Source organism: Lissotriton helveticus, chromosome 11 (genome assembly GCF_964261635.1).
Source record: "Lissotriton helveticus chromosome 11, aLisHel1.1, whole genome shotgun sequence".
Classification (NCBI taxonomy): domain Eukaryota; kingdom Metazoa; phylum Chordata; class Amphibia; order Caudata; family Salamandridae; genus Lissotriton; species Lissotriton helveticus.
Genome location: NC_136072.1, coordinates 474239756 through 474255881, shown reverse-complemented (window position 1 = coordinate 474255881; position 16126 = coordinate 474239756). Strand labels below are relative to the sequence as shown.

Genomic DNA, 16126 nt, shown 5'->3' with positions numbered 1-16126 from the left:
CTGAGATGTGATAAGCAGAGGTTTTGTACAGGAAGAGGTCCCTTCCTGTACAAAAACAATTCTTTAATCTACCTCTTTGTATATGTGCTGTAGAATGCAGCACACATGCACAGAGGGAAAAATGAGAAGAAATGAAAACATGTATTCACGTACCACTGCCTCAGAGAGAAGCAGGATTTTGGAGCAAATGCTCCCCTACAATTCTTTGTAGATAAGGATTTGCGTCAAAACCCTTGGGTAGTTGCATGTCAACACCCATGGAATGCATCCTTGATGCAAAGTAACACAAGGTAGCACATTGTGCAGCTTTGTCTTACTTTTGGTTACAGTCCAATACAATTTGGGATCTGCATTTGATTGCAAATACCAACACAACACTTTTCGTTGGCTTTGAGTTAAAAAAGTAAAGCAAACCCGAAGCAAAGTCTTTGTAACTCTGGCCCATGGTCTTTAATCTGGGTGACTTTTTCACTGATTCCTCATTTACCCGTCACCTACTCGCCCACTGATCCAGTCACTTAAGCAGTCTTACCTATAAGGTTCCTCCATTCCGTGTCCAGATCTGCTTGGTTGGCGAGGCAGCCTTTCATGACGTTGCGGCAATAGTTGAGGCAGGGCTTGACATTTGCCAGGCCCCTGCAGTGAGGGCAATACACCAGTTTCATGATCGCACGAGTGCACTCCTGGTTCAAGGAAACCTAGCAGGACAACAAGAAAAGTGATAATGAAAAAGTGCAAGAGTGCACAAATTCTAGTAATGGACGGAAGGGTAATTACTGTGCATAGCAATTTCCAACTCATTGTATTATGTTTTACTAAAGTACAAATTGATTCAGATATAGCATAAGTAAGTCAAGTGTATATTAAGATGCATGCAACATGCTAGCATAAATAAATTACTGAAATTCAAGGTCTCTAACAAATTGTTCAACATTAGCTTGGCAATCAGAAAATAACTGGCTAAAACCTTAAACAGCATGGTCACAAAACTAGTGTGGAGGACACTGCAGCATTCTCATTAGGGAATATCAACAGGCTTTGAAGCAAGTGAAGGAACTCCACTATGCTACACAATTTAGTGAGACTTCAAGCCAATCCTCTGAGCTCTTCAAGGTCTTCCATGGACTCTCAGAGCTGGAAGTCATCAAAAGCAGATCTTATGCCTCAGGAACATTTATTGCTCTATTGTCCACCTGTGAAACAAAAATATTTAAGATACATGTAGCTACCACAATCTTATAGACAAACCATTCTCATCCCCTTTCCCAAACTCTTACTTCCACTACATTGTCTTCTCTGCCCTCCTGCAACTGAGAGAGACTAAAGTCCTGGTGTCATCTTAAGCAAATTCAAAGCATCACATCCAGCCACAGGAACCTGCTCAGCCATTCTGAATGCATGTATTAATAATATTTCAACATACTACGCGGAGGAAGGATGCTGTTCCCTCAGGAGAGACAGAAAAAGGAAGAAAAGATAAGTAGATATCGGTCTGGACGTAAGTGTAGGGTGGTAAGCTTAGCTGTGGAAATAAAGTAGACCCACACGATGAGTTACCCGTGACCTACAATCCTCTGCTGGTCTGGAGGCGACCCTACGTCACTTACCTTGAAGCTGTCCAGGTTCATTGGCTCCTGTGACAGTTCCTGTGCTGTTACTCTTGTCAAGTGACCCCCTTATTAAAGCTGTCTTTGGTACCCCTTAAACTATTTTAAATCACTCAACTCACCACCCTACACCTACATCCTCACTTGCACTCATTATTACAGCTTAAAATCAGGAAATGTCCAATAAAGAGCCCGTGCAAGGAGCTCGTTGGGCATTGCAGTGCCGGCCCAATGAGGAGCAGCCCAATGATGAAGCATGACACCCATCTGTGTGTGTGAGGGCAATCACTTCTGATCACTCGGACCCCCGGATCCAGTCGATTAGCTTCCCAGTCTTGACCAACAGCTTCTTATCATTTCTTCCTTTTTCTGTCTCCCCTGGAGGAACACAATCTTACTTCTGCGTAACTGTGATATTTTAGAATCGTGGAACTTATAATCAGCTCCTAGTCCCTCTCTTGATTTGATTTGCTTCATATATTTCAACAGACGTCCCTCACCAACTCAACTCAAACATCTAAAATGATTTGGCTTCACATTTTTTCATCCTTGCCTAAATTCCCCGCATTTGAAGACTCACCTCTTCAAAGATCACTGCAACTCCACCTAATAGGATTCACAGCCCATGACCATCTTGATTCATTGCAAATAAAGCTAGTTAGAGAAAGCCCGTGAATGGTATCAAAATTAATGTCCTGGTGATAGGTGATGCAAACTCGACTATGCCATTATGTTGCTCACAATTCTTGGGTGCAGAGCAGATAACAGTACAAGGAGCAAAACATCTGTGTTGAGCAGTTTGATACAGACCTCGCCTTCTTTGACCAGGTAAATACTCTGGTCAAGACCAAAGTTACTAATAAACGCCTTCAGGAAAGTAGTCTCAACAGCATCGGAAGAAAAATGAACATGCTTAACAAACCTACTGATAACTAAGTTCTGACTGAAGTGCAAGCACTTGCAGTTGGGTCTTCAGACTGGAGTTGTGGAATTGTTAATAAAACATGGGAGAATAAAAGGATTCAGCAAGCAGGCCTTGAGCTTCGAACGCATCAACAAACATCTGAAGCTTGCACACCACAATGCCAACACTCGAGCTTGCAGACCTGAAGTTACCAAGACAGAAGCTTGCAGAATTGGACCTTGTAAGCAGACAGAAGCAAAGCAATTGCTGTTTCAATGGAGCAGACAAGAAGAGATCACCTATGGCAATGTTCTGCTCAAAGAGTGTGCATGTGCTACTGAAAGAGGAAGCACATAGTGATGAGGTTCCATGCTACAGAACAGCCATGCTGGATTGGTCAAAGTCCACATCTTTGTATGGGCAAACAATCTTGTCGCCAAAAATACCAACGAGAAATATTAAGAAAACATACTGCAAATATTGGGCATTGTCTTGAAGGGCCACTGTGCACCGGCCAGTGAGCCATAGAATGAGCCCGTACATAGATCGATAGATAAGGAATAAACTGGAGTAAGCTTGAGTGCAGACAAGCATGCCAGTGAGTGGTCTGAGGAACCAAAGAGTAGGCAAGAGCAGGAACTCGAGTGCTCTCAGCATGGATTTGAGAGTGAGAAAAATTGAAAAATTCTGAAAAGAAACTGAAAGCCCTAGGTTGTACAGAAGCTGCAGTGATTTACCTTCTGTCTTGGCTATGTGCATAGAAGTATGAGTTATTTCAACCTTCTGCAGAGGATGGATGAGTGACGTGAATCCAATGCTATTCAAGCTGCAGATCTATTCTTACATGGAAACAATGTGTTTTACTCGGTGAATCTCTTTTAGATTCACATACTGTGCAAAGAGTAGCGAGTATTGAGTTCAAGTACATAGTTGGTTCTAGTGTACTCATTTTAAATACATTTCTAATTCACAGCTTCTCCTAATTGCAAGTATGTTTACATGACTGTACCAATACAGTAACCATTTTTGTACAAATGAAGGGAACAAGTATCATATAATATGTGCCACTTATGGCTAGCGTAAGAAATACGAAAAACAGCAAATGTAATGCGAATTAATCACAAGAGCACAAAATTTGGGGTCAACACCAGACACAACTACACAAAGGGGATTGTGATGAATTACCGGTCCTGAAGAAAGCCATTTGACCTGAAGTGGCACCTTTGATATGGCTGAAACATGTAGACCGAGTTATTGATCAGAGAGATCATAATATCTCCATCTACATCAAGATTTGCTGATTTTACCTTACCAAAGGATCCCACTAATAAAAATTAAGAAGGGATACCTGTGGGTGATTCTAAAACATTAGGTCCCTTGAGAATAATTAGCTCTGCTGTAGCTGAGGTATTGAAGAACTCCCGGATACACTTGGTAAAAATTCATTTTGTTTGTATAACAGGATTCTGTCTATGGAAGTGTTTGACAGGGTAAACAGCACTTACCACGAATTGTTTTCAACACATGTAATTACAACGCGGTCGTTATAACGACAGTGTTGTAACAACGCATACCATTACCCCGTAAGTCGTAATAATGACTTGCGGAGTGGGCAGAAGGTGTTGGATTTAGAATCCAACACCTTCCCTACTGTTGCACATACTGGAGTTGGAATAGTAAATTATACTATTCAAACATCCAGCACCCCCCACCCCCTAGAGCAAGTCGTTGTTACGACTTGCGGGGCAATGGTATGCGTTGTTACAACGCGGTCGCTGTAACAACTGCGTTGTAATGGCTTGCGGAGAAAAGGCATGTAATGTAAGAAGGCATATTCGTTTGACAGGTTCTGTAACACACTGACCCTTATGAGCAAAATAATTGCGGCAAAATTAGGATAACTGGCCATTGTAACCAGTAATTTGTCTTGCCTTTTTGCTGTCATTTTCTTATTCTGAGCTGTAGCAGAAAGCTCAGAAATGCAGTTGCTCAAAAGTGACTTTTGAGGATTCGGTGTCATAGCTTTTGACTTTGAAAATTCCTGCATTTGCTCCCAAACGGTTTGGGACTCGACTAGTCTTCGGTATCGAATACGAATTCTTTATCTATTCGGTTTTTGTTAAAACCATAAAAGATAGCAACAACTGTAAAAAAAAAATACCTAAAAATTCATAGAAGCCTATATATAAAAACATTGCACACAGAAGAAATAAATACAGATGCTACAACATTCAGTTATTCATCCATGGTATTCAGTATAATTTCCAACACCCACAATGCTGTTCTGTTCCATCATGTATGCCTCAGTGACACTGAGCTTGAAACACATTTTTCTAGGACGATGTTGACATCAATTTTGAATTCTCTCAAACAGAAAAGGTGATTTCAAGGTCTTTTTCTAAGCCTTTAAATCCTGAGAGCAAGATTGATTATAAGACCTACTTGAATGTTTGGCCTTGAAGATTGGTTTTTAGGCTGGGGCATGTTGTTGGAAGACTTCGAGGATACAAATGGCCTTCGTTTAGTGAATTTCGATTTGTTCAGTAATCTAATGGGACTCAAGTTCTTGAAAAGAGAGATTTTCAAAATCACTGCCTTTTTTAGCAGTACAGGGTTCTTCTGCCTCAGCTGATGGTTTGATGTCTATTTTGGAAAACCTCACATACTATGGATTGGAAGATCAATACCAACGTTTCTGTCTCCTAATTTTAATGTATTTGAAGCTTGAATTTTGGAAAGGCCCTTAAACTGAGCTTTAACGAGGTGCCTCGTTAAACACCGATTATACGTACAGTTGCCGCTGGCATGGCTCGCGGATGGGGGGGCGGGGTTTGGGTCGCGTGGGCTAGGAGGCGGGGGGTGTTTATTTGAACTCAAATTAAAATAAAAACGTACCTTACCGGGTCCCGCGCCGCCTCTTCTCCTGGCCAGGTCCCGCGTTTTCCTGCTGAACAGGAAGCAGCCACAGGCAGCCTCCCTCCCTTCCCCATAGCTAATCACAACGCTGCAATGGCAGCGTTGTCATTAGTGCGGACGGCGCCCAGCAGGGCAACTATGGGGAGGCCATTTTCTCTATGTAGGCTGCATGCAGCCTACATAGAGAAAAGGCAGAGTATGCATGACTGGTTTGGTCGGCCCAGAGCGCGGGCAAACCAATCGGCCCGACTCGCCCACCCACCCACCCCCAATCAGGCATACCCTTCTGCTTTCTCGCAGTGCGAGAAGCAGAAACATAAAATGGTATTAATAATACCATTTTATGTTTCTGCTTCTCGCAGTGCGAGTAAGCAGTGGGGCGACGCTCCTCCGCTCTAATGGAGGAACTGGCCGCGTACACGTAGGTGCTTTACATTTCATGGGAAAATCTAATTACAGCTCTTGAAAAAGAGTACCCCACCTAACCTGGATTATCAGGATGAACTTCTCCAACTTCACCGTTACATGGCATCATATGCTCACCATGCCAGTCAATAAGAGCTTTATCATGATGCAAAAATATTTGGGGTAAATGTTTATGTTTTTTAGCTTCTTGTCGGTTAACTACACTAGATTCCATATAATTTCAAATATGAGACCATCCAAACCAACCGCCAGTCTAGCAACAAACAAATACAAAAAACAAAACTATAGGTGAATCACTGAAATCCAGAAATGAAAGACAGAAGAAAGTGAGGCAGCTGCTACCCCGGTGTTGGAGCTAAATTTTACCACTCTCTTCTTAGATAATTTGAGTCAGACTTGCTGCTTGTGTCAGCAATCTGGCTTATGCTGTTAAGGGCAGCCTTAAGTGGCAGCGTATTACTAAGATACCTGACTTGTGATTTAGAGTATGGCGGACAGGGTACTCTGCCGCAAACTCGATGGAGGACCCTGCCCGCCAAAGCCTTGGTTCGCCTGCTTCATTGTAGAGACAAGGCCTTAAGTATTCCGTCGAAGGAGAACCGTTGGCTCCATTGACAGAATACTTCCACAGACAGCCCACCAGAGTAAGGGCAGACAGAAGAAGGACATTTCACCCCATCTCACACCCTATTTAGGGCGGATGATGCAATGTATTTTTTACGGTCCATCACCACCAAGGATAACCTGGTGGTAAGGGACAGCCATGGAAAAACCTTGCAGTGAGGCATAGGAAAAAAACTATAATAACCCCCACACGCTGGGTTCAAAATTCCCGTGTGTGGGTCATTAGTTTTTTGTTTTTCAAAACCAAAGTTCCACTTTGCGAGTTTGTTTATGAAACATAAGAAATATTAAACATTTGCCAACTCCTATTAATAAAACGAAGCAGCCCTGGACGCCATTTTTCTTTTTTACAATCTGTGGGAGACTCATGGGACCGCGGCAATTTTTTCTGACATATATTTTTGTTTTCGCCTTCTGGTGGTTCCCCCCCATGGGGCCTAGGGGGTAGGGGTATCCCTACTCTGCCACTGCATATTTTTATTTTAACATGTTCAGGACAGGGAACTAGGTCCCAGAGTCCTGTAATGGCTGCAGCAACATTTTTCTCATGCTGGCAGCCAATCATGATATTTGCTCCTGCGGGAGTTTCATTTCCCTGGGAGCAAATTGGGGCAAAGGAAAAAAGCTCCTTGGGCCAATCAGAATGCTCTATTTTTTTATAATTGGGTTTGAGGCCAACCGTCCAGATATCAATATTTTTTTGCACCGTAATATCTGAAAAAATCCTACATGGATTTACAGCAAATCACAAAAAGCACAATCTGCGTACCAAATTTGGTGTAAATCCATTCTGCAGTTTTTGCTGTAGTCTTGCCTAATGAAGTCCATGGTAAATGCCTGGGGATTTTGCATTTTGGGACACCCCTTTTTTCTCGATCCCCGCTTGACGGATGACACCGAAACCTTCCATGCATACATAAGTCAAACACTAGCAACTTTTTGGAAAGTTTGGTGGAGATTCTTCAAACGGTGTCAACATAATTAGCAACACAAAATACGCTTTTCCTATGGAACAGCTGATCTAACTGTAACTACCCACTGAGTAACAAACATACATAAAAATACACATGTATATATATATATATATATATAAATATATTACCTACTGGCGGTCGCCAGTAGGTATATATAGTTAGGATTTTTTCTCTATGGGATTTTTGAAAATTCTATGTCTAATAACTTTGGCGTTTGTGGACGGAATTGGCTGAAATTTTCAGGAAAATGGAACATTTTGTTTCTGGGCAGGCCCTGAAAATTTGAGGGGGGTTCGTCAAGGGGGGGCCGAGAAAAAAGGGGGGTCCCAAAACGTGTTTTTAGCATTGAGTTTTCCATAGGGCGGTTGGCCTCACTTTTAGCCCGAACGGCTGAATGGATTTGCACGAAACTTGGCAAAATTGTAGGGACTGGTAGCCCGATGTGCCTTTTGTAGGTCTCAATATATGTGCTCCAGTGGATTTTGAGAAATTAACGTTTAAAAAAAGATATATATCTGTAACAGCGGACCGGGCAGCGCTCCAGTACGCGTACTTTTTGCGCAACGGAGCTTTGTGAAGCGAAGCTGATTGGTTCTCCGGCGTCTGTAAACATTCCAAACAGTCCGTAGCGGCCGCCATCTTGTCTCTCGGTAGGATCGAGAGACAAGCGGAGGCCAAAGCGAAGGGGCAAATGACCATAAGGGGGCATAGTAGATTCTCGCTGACCCCCTAGGTTTGATGTGGAGGTTTTAAAAGGGCCCCGCGGGGCAAAAAAAAAAAAATAATAATAATAATCGAACGGCTGAATGGATTTGCACGAAACTTGGCAAAATTGTAGGGACTGGTAGCCCGATGTGCCTTTGCTAGGTCTCAATATATGTGCTCCAGTGGATTTTGAGAAATTAACGTTCAAAAAAAGATATATATCTGTAACAGCGCTCCGCTTCGCGTAACGGAGGTTTGCGAAGCTGATTGGTCATTCTGTCACTGGGCTATAGTTGGGCTACATCTGGCTGATATTTGGGCTACATTTGTTTTTTTGTCTCTGGCGGCCATCTTTGGGCTACATTGGGCTTCATTGGGCTTCATTGGGCTACATTGGGCTACATTTGGGCTCCAACATATATATAGGCCAATGTAGCCCAATATATATTTTTCAAAGTTAATTTTCGTAAAAACCACTGGAACATATATCTTGAGACATAGCAAAGGCACATCGGGCTACCAGTCCCTACAATTTTGCCAAGTTTCGTGGAAATCCATTCAGCCGTTCGAGCTAAAAGTGAGTCCAACCGCCCTATGGAAATGAAGGAAATGAATGGGTAATTTGTAATTAGCAAATAGCTCATCGCAAACTAGGAATGGTAAAGAATCGCTATTTATTCCTTAAAGTTCGCTATTTAGGAAATGCAAAAAACTTTGATGATACATATGGCGGTTCATCTCTAACAAGATAAGAAGCATAGGGATAGATTTATGATGACTGGCGCATCACCAGGGATGTGTTAGTCATTCTGTGCCGCTGTTCCGTCACCTATGGTGTGCTGCATTTACAATGCGGCGCATCATGGGGCAAAAACAGCACAGATGCGTGATGTATCTGTGCCGTAAAGGTGGCGCATTGCTGGAGTTGTATCGCAAGTGTGATGAAGCTCCAGCAAGGCTCAGGGGTGCCCCTGTCGCAGGGTTTCTGTTCTCACACAGAACTGTGGACAGAGGATTGGAACCTCGGCTAATTAGGGTGCCCCAAAACTCACCTTAGTAATCAAAAACCCCTTAGCAAGCTAGGTACAGTGTCACATTGGATATAACAAACTCTCAATGTTTAGACAATCCAGAATATGAACTTATAGTACCTCAGGATACGTGGAACTCATGAACAGTCGGTCGTTATATATTTCTTAGAAACCAGAACATGGAGTTAAGAAGAACACATGTGTATTTGAAATGTTTATTTACTAATGCCGTCTTCTCAGGCGTAGTATCTTAGATAATACAAGTACACATATTATCAGTAGCAAAATTACCAGCATAGTTACTAGTACATAAAAAGCGAATGGTGACAGTATGTTAACATGCTGTAAATGAATAAGAGTTAGCAACACTTATAAGCAGCCGCGGGCCGTGGAGGGAGTTACGGTGGGGCAGGGAGGCGGGGAGGGGGAGGGGCAGGGTGGAGAGGGTTCCACCCTGCCCCTCCCCCTCCCCGCCTCCCTGCCCCACCGTAACTCCCTCCACGGCCCGCGGCTGCTTATATCTCACCCTCCCTAATACACATATTATATTATTTGCTAAGAAGGTCTGTTTGTGTTGGTTTAGGGCGTGCCCATACTTTAGTGTCTTAGATTTGAAGGAATCACATCAGCATACAGCAGCTCTCTCTTCATGTGAACCGCATCAAGTGTTGTGTATGTGTGTTCGGCAAAGCAATATAAAACCCGCCTCATGCCCAGAATTGGCAGAAGCTGCACTTATGTTATGAGTATGAAGTCGTGGAGATCAGACCTCATAACAATTCTGTATCGTGTTGTTCTTGAAACTTCAGCACTCGCTGTACAGATATAGTTTAACAAGCAAAGCAGATAGTAGAGCAATAACATATTATTCTCATGTAAACCTCGATGAACTACTAGGTTGAAAGCTAAAGCAACAACTAAGTGTCATGTGCAGAAGTTGCAAAAAAGGAAAAATGGCGTTTAAACCGGTAATGAGCCCATGCTAACTTAACACGGTGTAAAGATATCCAGGACCTAGATGACACCTCCCTATGATCCGGAAACGAACTGAATAAGATAATAGAAGTGCCATCTCATGAGAGCAGATTGCAACTTTATATGTGGACGGTCCGCAAGGTAAAACATTAAAAACTAGGAAAATTTAATGCTAAAGAAAACTAAAACAGCCAAGTACTTTATCGAGTCTTAAGCCAATAGACAAGCTAAATAATAAAAACTTGACAAATAAGTCAATGAATTGTCAATGAAATGCTAGTACTCAGCAGATCAAACATGAAAAAGGTCTATGACATAACTGTGTATGCAAAATAAGCTGCAACAGCCTCCAATAGGAAGTCACCGTCTTCATCCGAAAAGAGTTCAGCCATCCAATTTAAAAGCGGAAAAGAACATACGTGCTCTCCCAGCACCGGATCCTCTATCACCATCAGAGGACAGCTCGGTGGGTTTTCAAGAAAGCTCTGTTCCAAGAAAGACTGTGTTGCCGCCAGTAAATTCCAGGGACCAATTAGTCCATGCATCAATGCCACAGCCATAATCCTTTCACCAGGACAAACCAACTTGTGAGTAATGATAGGAGTCATCAGCTGATTAAAGTCGACGTCAGGAGAAACCGGTCCGCAGAGACACACATCAATGGCCAAATCGAAATCACAGGTCAGGCAGTGAAATACAGGCTGGACACAGGTGAAGTAGGAGAATCGAAAAGATAATCCATATGCCGTGCTTAATATCGCCAACGGCATTGTGCCATAATATTCTAGCATGCGATGGCGGAACAGCGTCAGCAGCTGCAGGGCGGGAGCTTGCACAGGAGGGACATCCATATTTAAAAATGTAAAAAAGCACAAGAGCGTCCGCTGGTAATGCAAGTAAAAATGGGAATCCACCAAGCACAGTGGAAAAAATAGAATGAAAGAAAGCAGGGATGACTCCAAAGATTTTCTCAAATGAAGTCACGAGACCACTGGTAACAACTTTAAAAAAGTGCGCCAGGGCCTTTGTGGAGGACGCGTTAAAGATAGTCCGAACCATCTTGCTGAAATGGAAAGGCGAATCAGTATTGAAAAGGGTCTGCACCTCTGTACGGGTGTTCGCTATGTGAAGCACGAAAGTTTCACGGGCCGAACTCAAGGCCATCTCTCTCTGAGACAAAAGAGCTCTTATTCTTGCAATGCCGTTGAAATCTGCTCCCAAGGTTGGTATTTGTGGCCAGATTGAAAACTCCCTATGTTCATGTGTAGGAGGAAATAGAACATTTCTGCAGCAAATAACCCGTTCACTTACTGTTACGATAAAAGGAATACTTTTAATTAACCCAGAACAATCTTCATTATTGAGCATCAAATAACTACCATTTTCCAACAACTTGAACGTGGGGATGATAGCAGGAACTGGCGTGCCTTGCAACACGCAAGCCATATTTGGTCGGTGTTTGTTGCATGAACCGTGTAACTGTATGTGCCTACACATTAGTGAATGATCTGGCGTCTCAATGCATTCCTCTCCATTCAGATAAACTTCTTGATCATCTTTGAAACATCTGTATGTGTATGGAAGCGACCAGACCTCATGAAGAAAAGCACTACCTAAAGGTTCATAACGACCTATTGGTATATATTTCATACAATTTGAAAACTTATATAAAGCAAAAGGCAGCGTTATTAAACCGTGGATAAGGCACGTTGCCAAAAAACCCGCAATCCTCTGCTGATGATGTCACTGAGCATGTCATGAATGATGTAATATGTGACATCATCAGCAGTGGATTACGGGTAATAGTATCTCTAGTTTACTCCCCTATAGCTGTCTTTCTTTTAACATAAGTGTCTGTTTCCTTCCCTTATACTTACTGTTCTTTTTTTTAAAAAAAATTTTTGGTTCACTTCCGGTTCGCGTACCGGCGAGCGAACTGGGAAGCGAACTACGAGAAATAGAGGTTGGCACAGTTCCAAATATTGTACCAATTTTTTAATAACGGGGAGGTAGTTCTGAAAAGAACTTTTTTTTTAATTGTTTTTGTTGTTTTATATATTTTTTATTATTTTTCTGAACATTTTTTTACTTTTTTTTAATTTTTCTGAACAGTTTTATATTTTTTGGGGGGTTTTTTCGGAGGGGGCAACGAAAACGATTCATTGTAAAGGGCTCAACAGGAGCAACAAAACAAAAAAAAAGAATTTATTATTTGGGGCGTTTCGTACAAACTTGCATATGATAGTCAATAGCTCTGTTGATCAGAGTGATGCTTCTTTCTCCGTAGCAAATGAATCCACTGCAATATACGCAGACTTGTTTTACTTCACGAAATCTCGTTTGTATATTTGGCACCATCTCCCTGCCCTCTGGTCCCGTTACTTCCGGTACAACAGATCTTCTGGCCATAATAGGGAGATTATCTAGGTCATTACGAAACTGTGCAGCACTGTAGTTGTTAGGATGCCACCTAGTCATATGGCGATGCATTGTGTAATTTCCGAAACTGTATTTTTTGTCGGTCCCTCTGGACAGTCTATCTTGACATACAAGGCAAGTTACGTATCTTGCATTTACTTTTTTCTGACCTTTGGGAATTTTAAAAAATTGCCAAATGAAGTTTTCTTTCCGGTGAGACGTCCTGGGCTCCTCAGGCAAAAAGTGCCTCTCTTCGTGCTCGTCGTCCTGTTCCTCTTCTTCCTCTTCTTGCTGAATTATAACTTCAGCAGGTGGTCCACTCTTCCTTGGATGTGGTGGAGGTGGTGGGGAAGCACCAGCTGAAGCTACTAAAGAAGCCATTGCTCACTGGTAACAAAGGGTCTTTCTCTCACAATGATGAAAGTCAGAGTGAGGAAAGAAGGAGGGATTTTCATCATTTGGGAAAAACAATAGTTCTCAACCAATGAAAAGTGTTCATTTTAGTTTATATGACCTAGTCTTACATCATTAGGAAACCAAAAGTGAAATGAAGCAATGAAAAGTGTTATTACCAAGTCACATGACCTGCTGTGTTTACGTTAAGCGCTTTGCAGGGCCTCCCGGTTTGCTTCCAGAAACCTGTGCTTTGCGACTCGGTAAGCGTACCAGTTCGCTAACGTAGCACGTCATATGACGTATCACGCGACAATGCGAAACGTCATGCGGACGGGAGGCGTCACGATGTTGTTTTCTAATGCGGCAGTTGCGGTAAAGAAACGTTTACCGGCTCGCGGTCTATTTCGCGGCATCAAGGTCAGCTAACGGGAAGCTTCCCGATTCGCGAAGCGGGAACGAAGAAAAAAAAATATTTAAAAAAAAAGTTATTAATAAACATATAAAATATATTTTGGGATTTAAAGAAGAATACATTTTACAGCTACAGATATTAGCTGTTAAAAAACCAATGAAATTCACTGAAAAAACCATAGGTTATAGACCATATATAGTTAGGAATTACCATTTACAAAACCTTGAAAATTCACTGAAAAAACCATAGGTTATAGACCATATATAGTTAGGAATTAGCATTTAGAAAACCTTATTTTACTCACACAAAACCATTGAAATTCCATATATAGTTAGTTGCACTAACTATATATCGCGCACCCGCAATCCACTGCTGATGATGTCACATATTACATCATTCATGACATGGTCAGTGACATCACTGATGACATCACTGATGACATCTCAAATGACATCACTGATGACATCACTGATGACATCTCAAATGACATCACTGATGACATCATGACACACCAATACCAGTTACTACATACGCACTCACTGATTCCTACGTCTACACACACATTCACTCATTCACCCATACAATCACTCATACATACAGTCACTCATTATTACAACACTATCATATGCACTCATACACCTATGCAGACAGTCACACACTGCCACTCATCCATGGAGTTACTCACACACCAAGTCAGTCCTGTAAAGAATCAATCACACTTCCATTTCTTCATCCATACAGTTAAACACAGAACACCATACTTCAGTGACATCACTGATGACATCACTAATGACATCTGAAATGACATCACTGATGACATCTCAAATGACATCACTGATGACATCATGACACACCAATACCAGTTACTACATACGCACTCACTGATTCGTACGTCTACACACACATTCACTCATTCACCCATACAATTACTCATACATACAGTCAGTTATTATTAGAACACTATCATATGCACTCATACACCTAGTCAGTCCTGTGAAGAATCAATCACACTTCGATTTCCTCATCTATAGTTAAACACAGAACACCATACTTTTCACACATATACTAACACATACTTACTCTCTTATACAATCACTGATACAAGTACACATTGATATGCACAGAGTCACACACCTCCCAGCCAGACACACACACACTCAGTCTTCCATCCATCCAGTCATTCTTCAATATGTAAAACGTATTTAAACTTTACAAAAACACACAGACACTAGATGATGTCATCAGTGATGTCATTTGAGATGTCATCAGTGATGTCATCAGTGATGTCACTGACCATGTCATGAATGATGTAATATGTGACATCATCAGCAGTGGATTGCGGGTGCGCGATATATAGTTAGTGCAACTAACTATATATGGAATTTCAATGGTTTTGTGTGAGTAAAATAAGGTTTTCTAAATGCTAATTCCTAACTATATATGGTCTATAACCTATGGTTTTTTCAGTGAATATATATATATATATAATTTTTGAGAGTTTTAACCACATCCTCGCGGCACATTTTCCCTTCCTGCGCTGGGATTTTCAAAAACCCATTATTCATGACGAGCTGGGCTCGTCATGAGCGTGCGAGGAGGCTACCTCATGACGAGCCCAGCTCGTCATGAGCGTCGAAGGGGTTAATTGTGCAAAGTGTAGTGTTAGACAAACTTACGTTTTACAGAAAACTTCTGAATTCGGAAACTATTTCACTGTTTTTGTGAAATATGGGTTTCAGTATCATAATGACAGCCACCAAACCATCACATAGAGCTTTACGACTGTCAAGGCCACTGGTATTGGGCGGAAATGGAGGATCAAATGCTGCCACTGGACTTTCTAAATTATGCAGAGAAAAAGATAAATTTATTAGCAAACTTTTTGTAGTATTATTTTGATCCATTTGAACTGGATTCAACGTTTTTTGTTGCAATATGCACATTATGCCACAAATCACTTGGCAAATGTTGTAAAACTATAATTATGAGATAAATGCAACAGAATCACATCATTTCATGGGCCCATGACCATTACCCATTGTTTTATCAAATACCTATTCTTGAAAAGTAAACAAAACCTAAAGAATCTAATCCCAATCAGTGCTCACTTGTATTTGCACCTAGAAAAGAACAGCTGCAACCATCAGTCACTTTAAAAGGAGGACGTATTTTCAACAACAACGAATGCTTGCGTCTAAAATCCTATACAGTTTAACTACATAATATAGTATATTCTTCTGTTTTTTATTTTTACTGTAGATTTTAAAAAACTTGATAGTCCAGTATTCCACTTACTATTTTCAATCAATATTTTCCTGTTTGAAAATACAACTTTTTCAAACTAGCAACCCAAAATAATCACGTTATACAAAAAAGATATAATTGGTAACATGTAATATGGTTTTATATTACCATTTCGTGCTATGTTGATATTTACAAACCATTCAGCTTTTGATATTGTAGTTTAAAATTTCACCACAACCATTGGTGGCATTCATTAACAAAGAGATAACATTCCACAATGTATATTTGTTCAATGGAACGAAGCGATTTTGCTTCATACATGGCTCAATATTTCAAAACTGAAAAGTAGATAGAAAATATCTTTTCCGTTTCCCATTATGTAAAAACAAGCAAAAAAATGTGAAATCAGTTTGTTCCACGTTTTGTGCTGGAGCAAACGTTTAGCTTAGAGCAAATATCAGTGGCTCCATTCCTTCTTAGACGGGGCAATCAAG

The 16126-nt window shown here is 41.3% G+C and overlaps 1 protein-coding gene across 1 annotated transcript in view; it reads right to left on the bottom strand.

The window, feature by feature from the left end:
* GPC1 (glypican 1) overlaps nucleotides 1-16126 on the bottom strand; it is a 418979-nt gene that overhangs the window by 126161 nt on the left and 276692 nt on the right. Inside the window, exon 4 of the mRNA XM_078666069.1 lies at nucleotides 533-698. Coding sequence (XP_078522195.1) covers nucleotides 533-698 — 166 coding nt within the window. The remainder of the gene's footprint in view (nucleotides 1-532; nucleotides 699-16126) is intronic.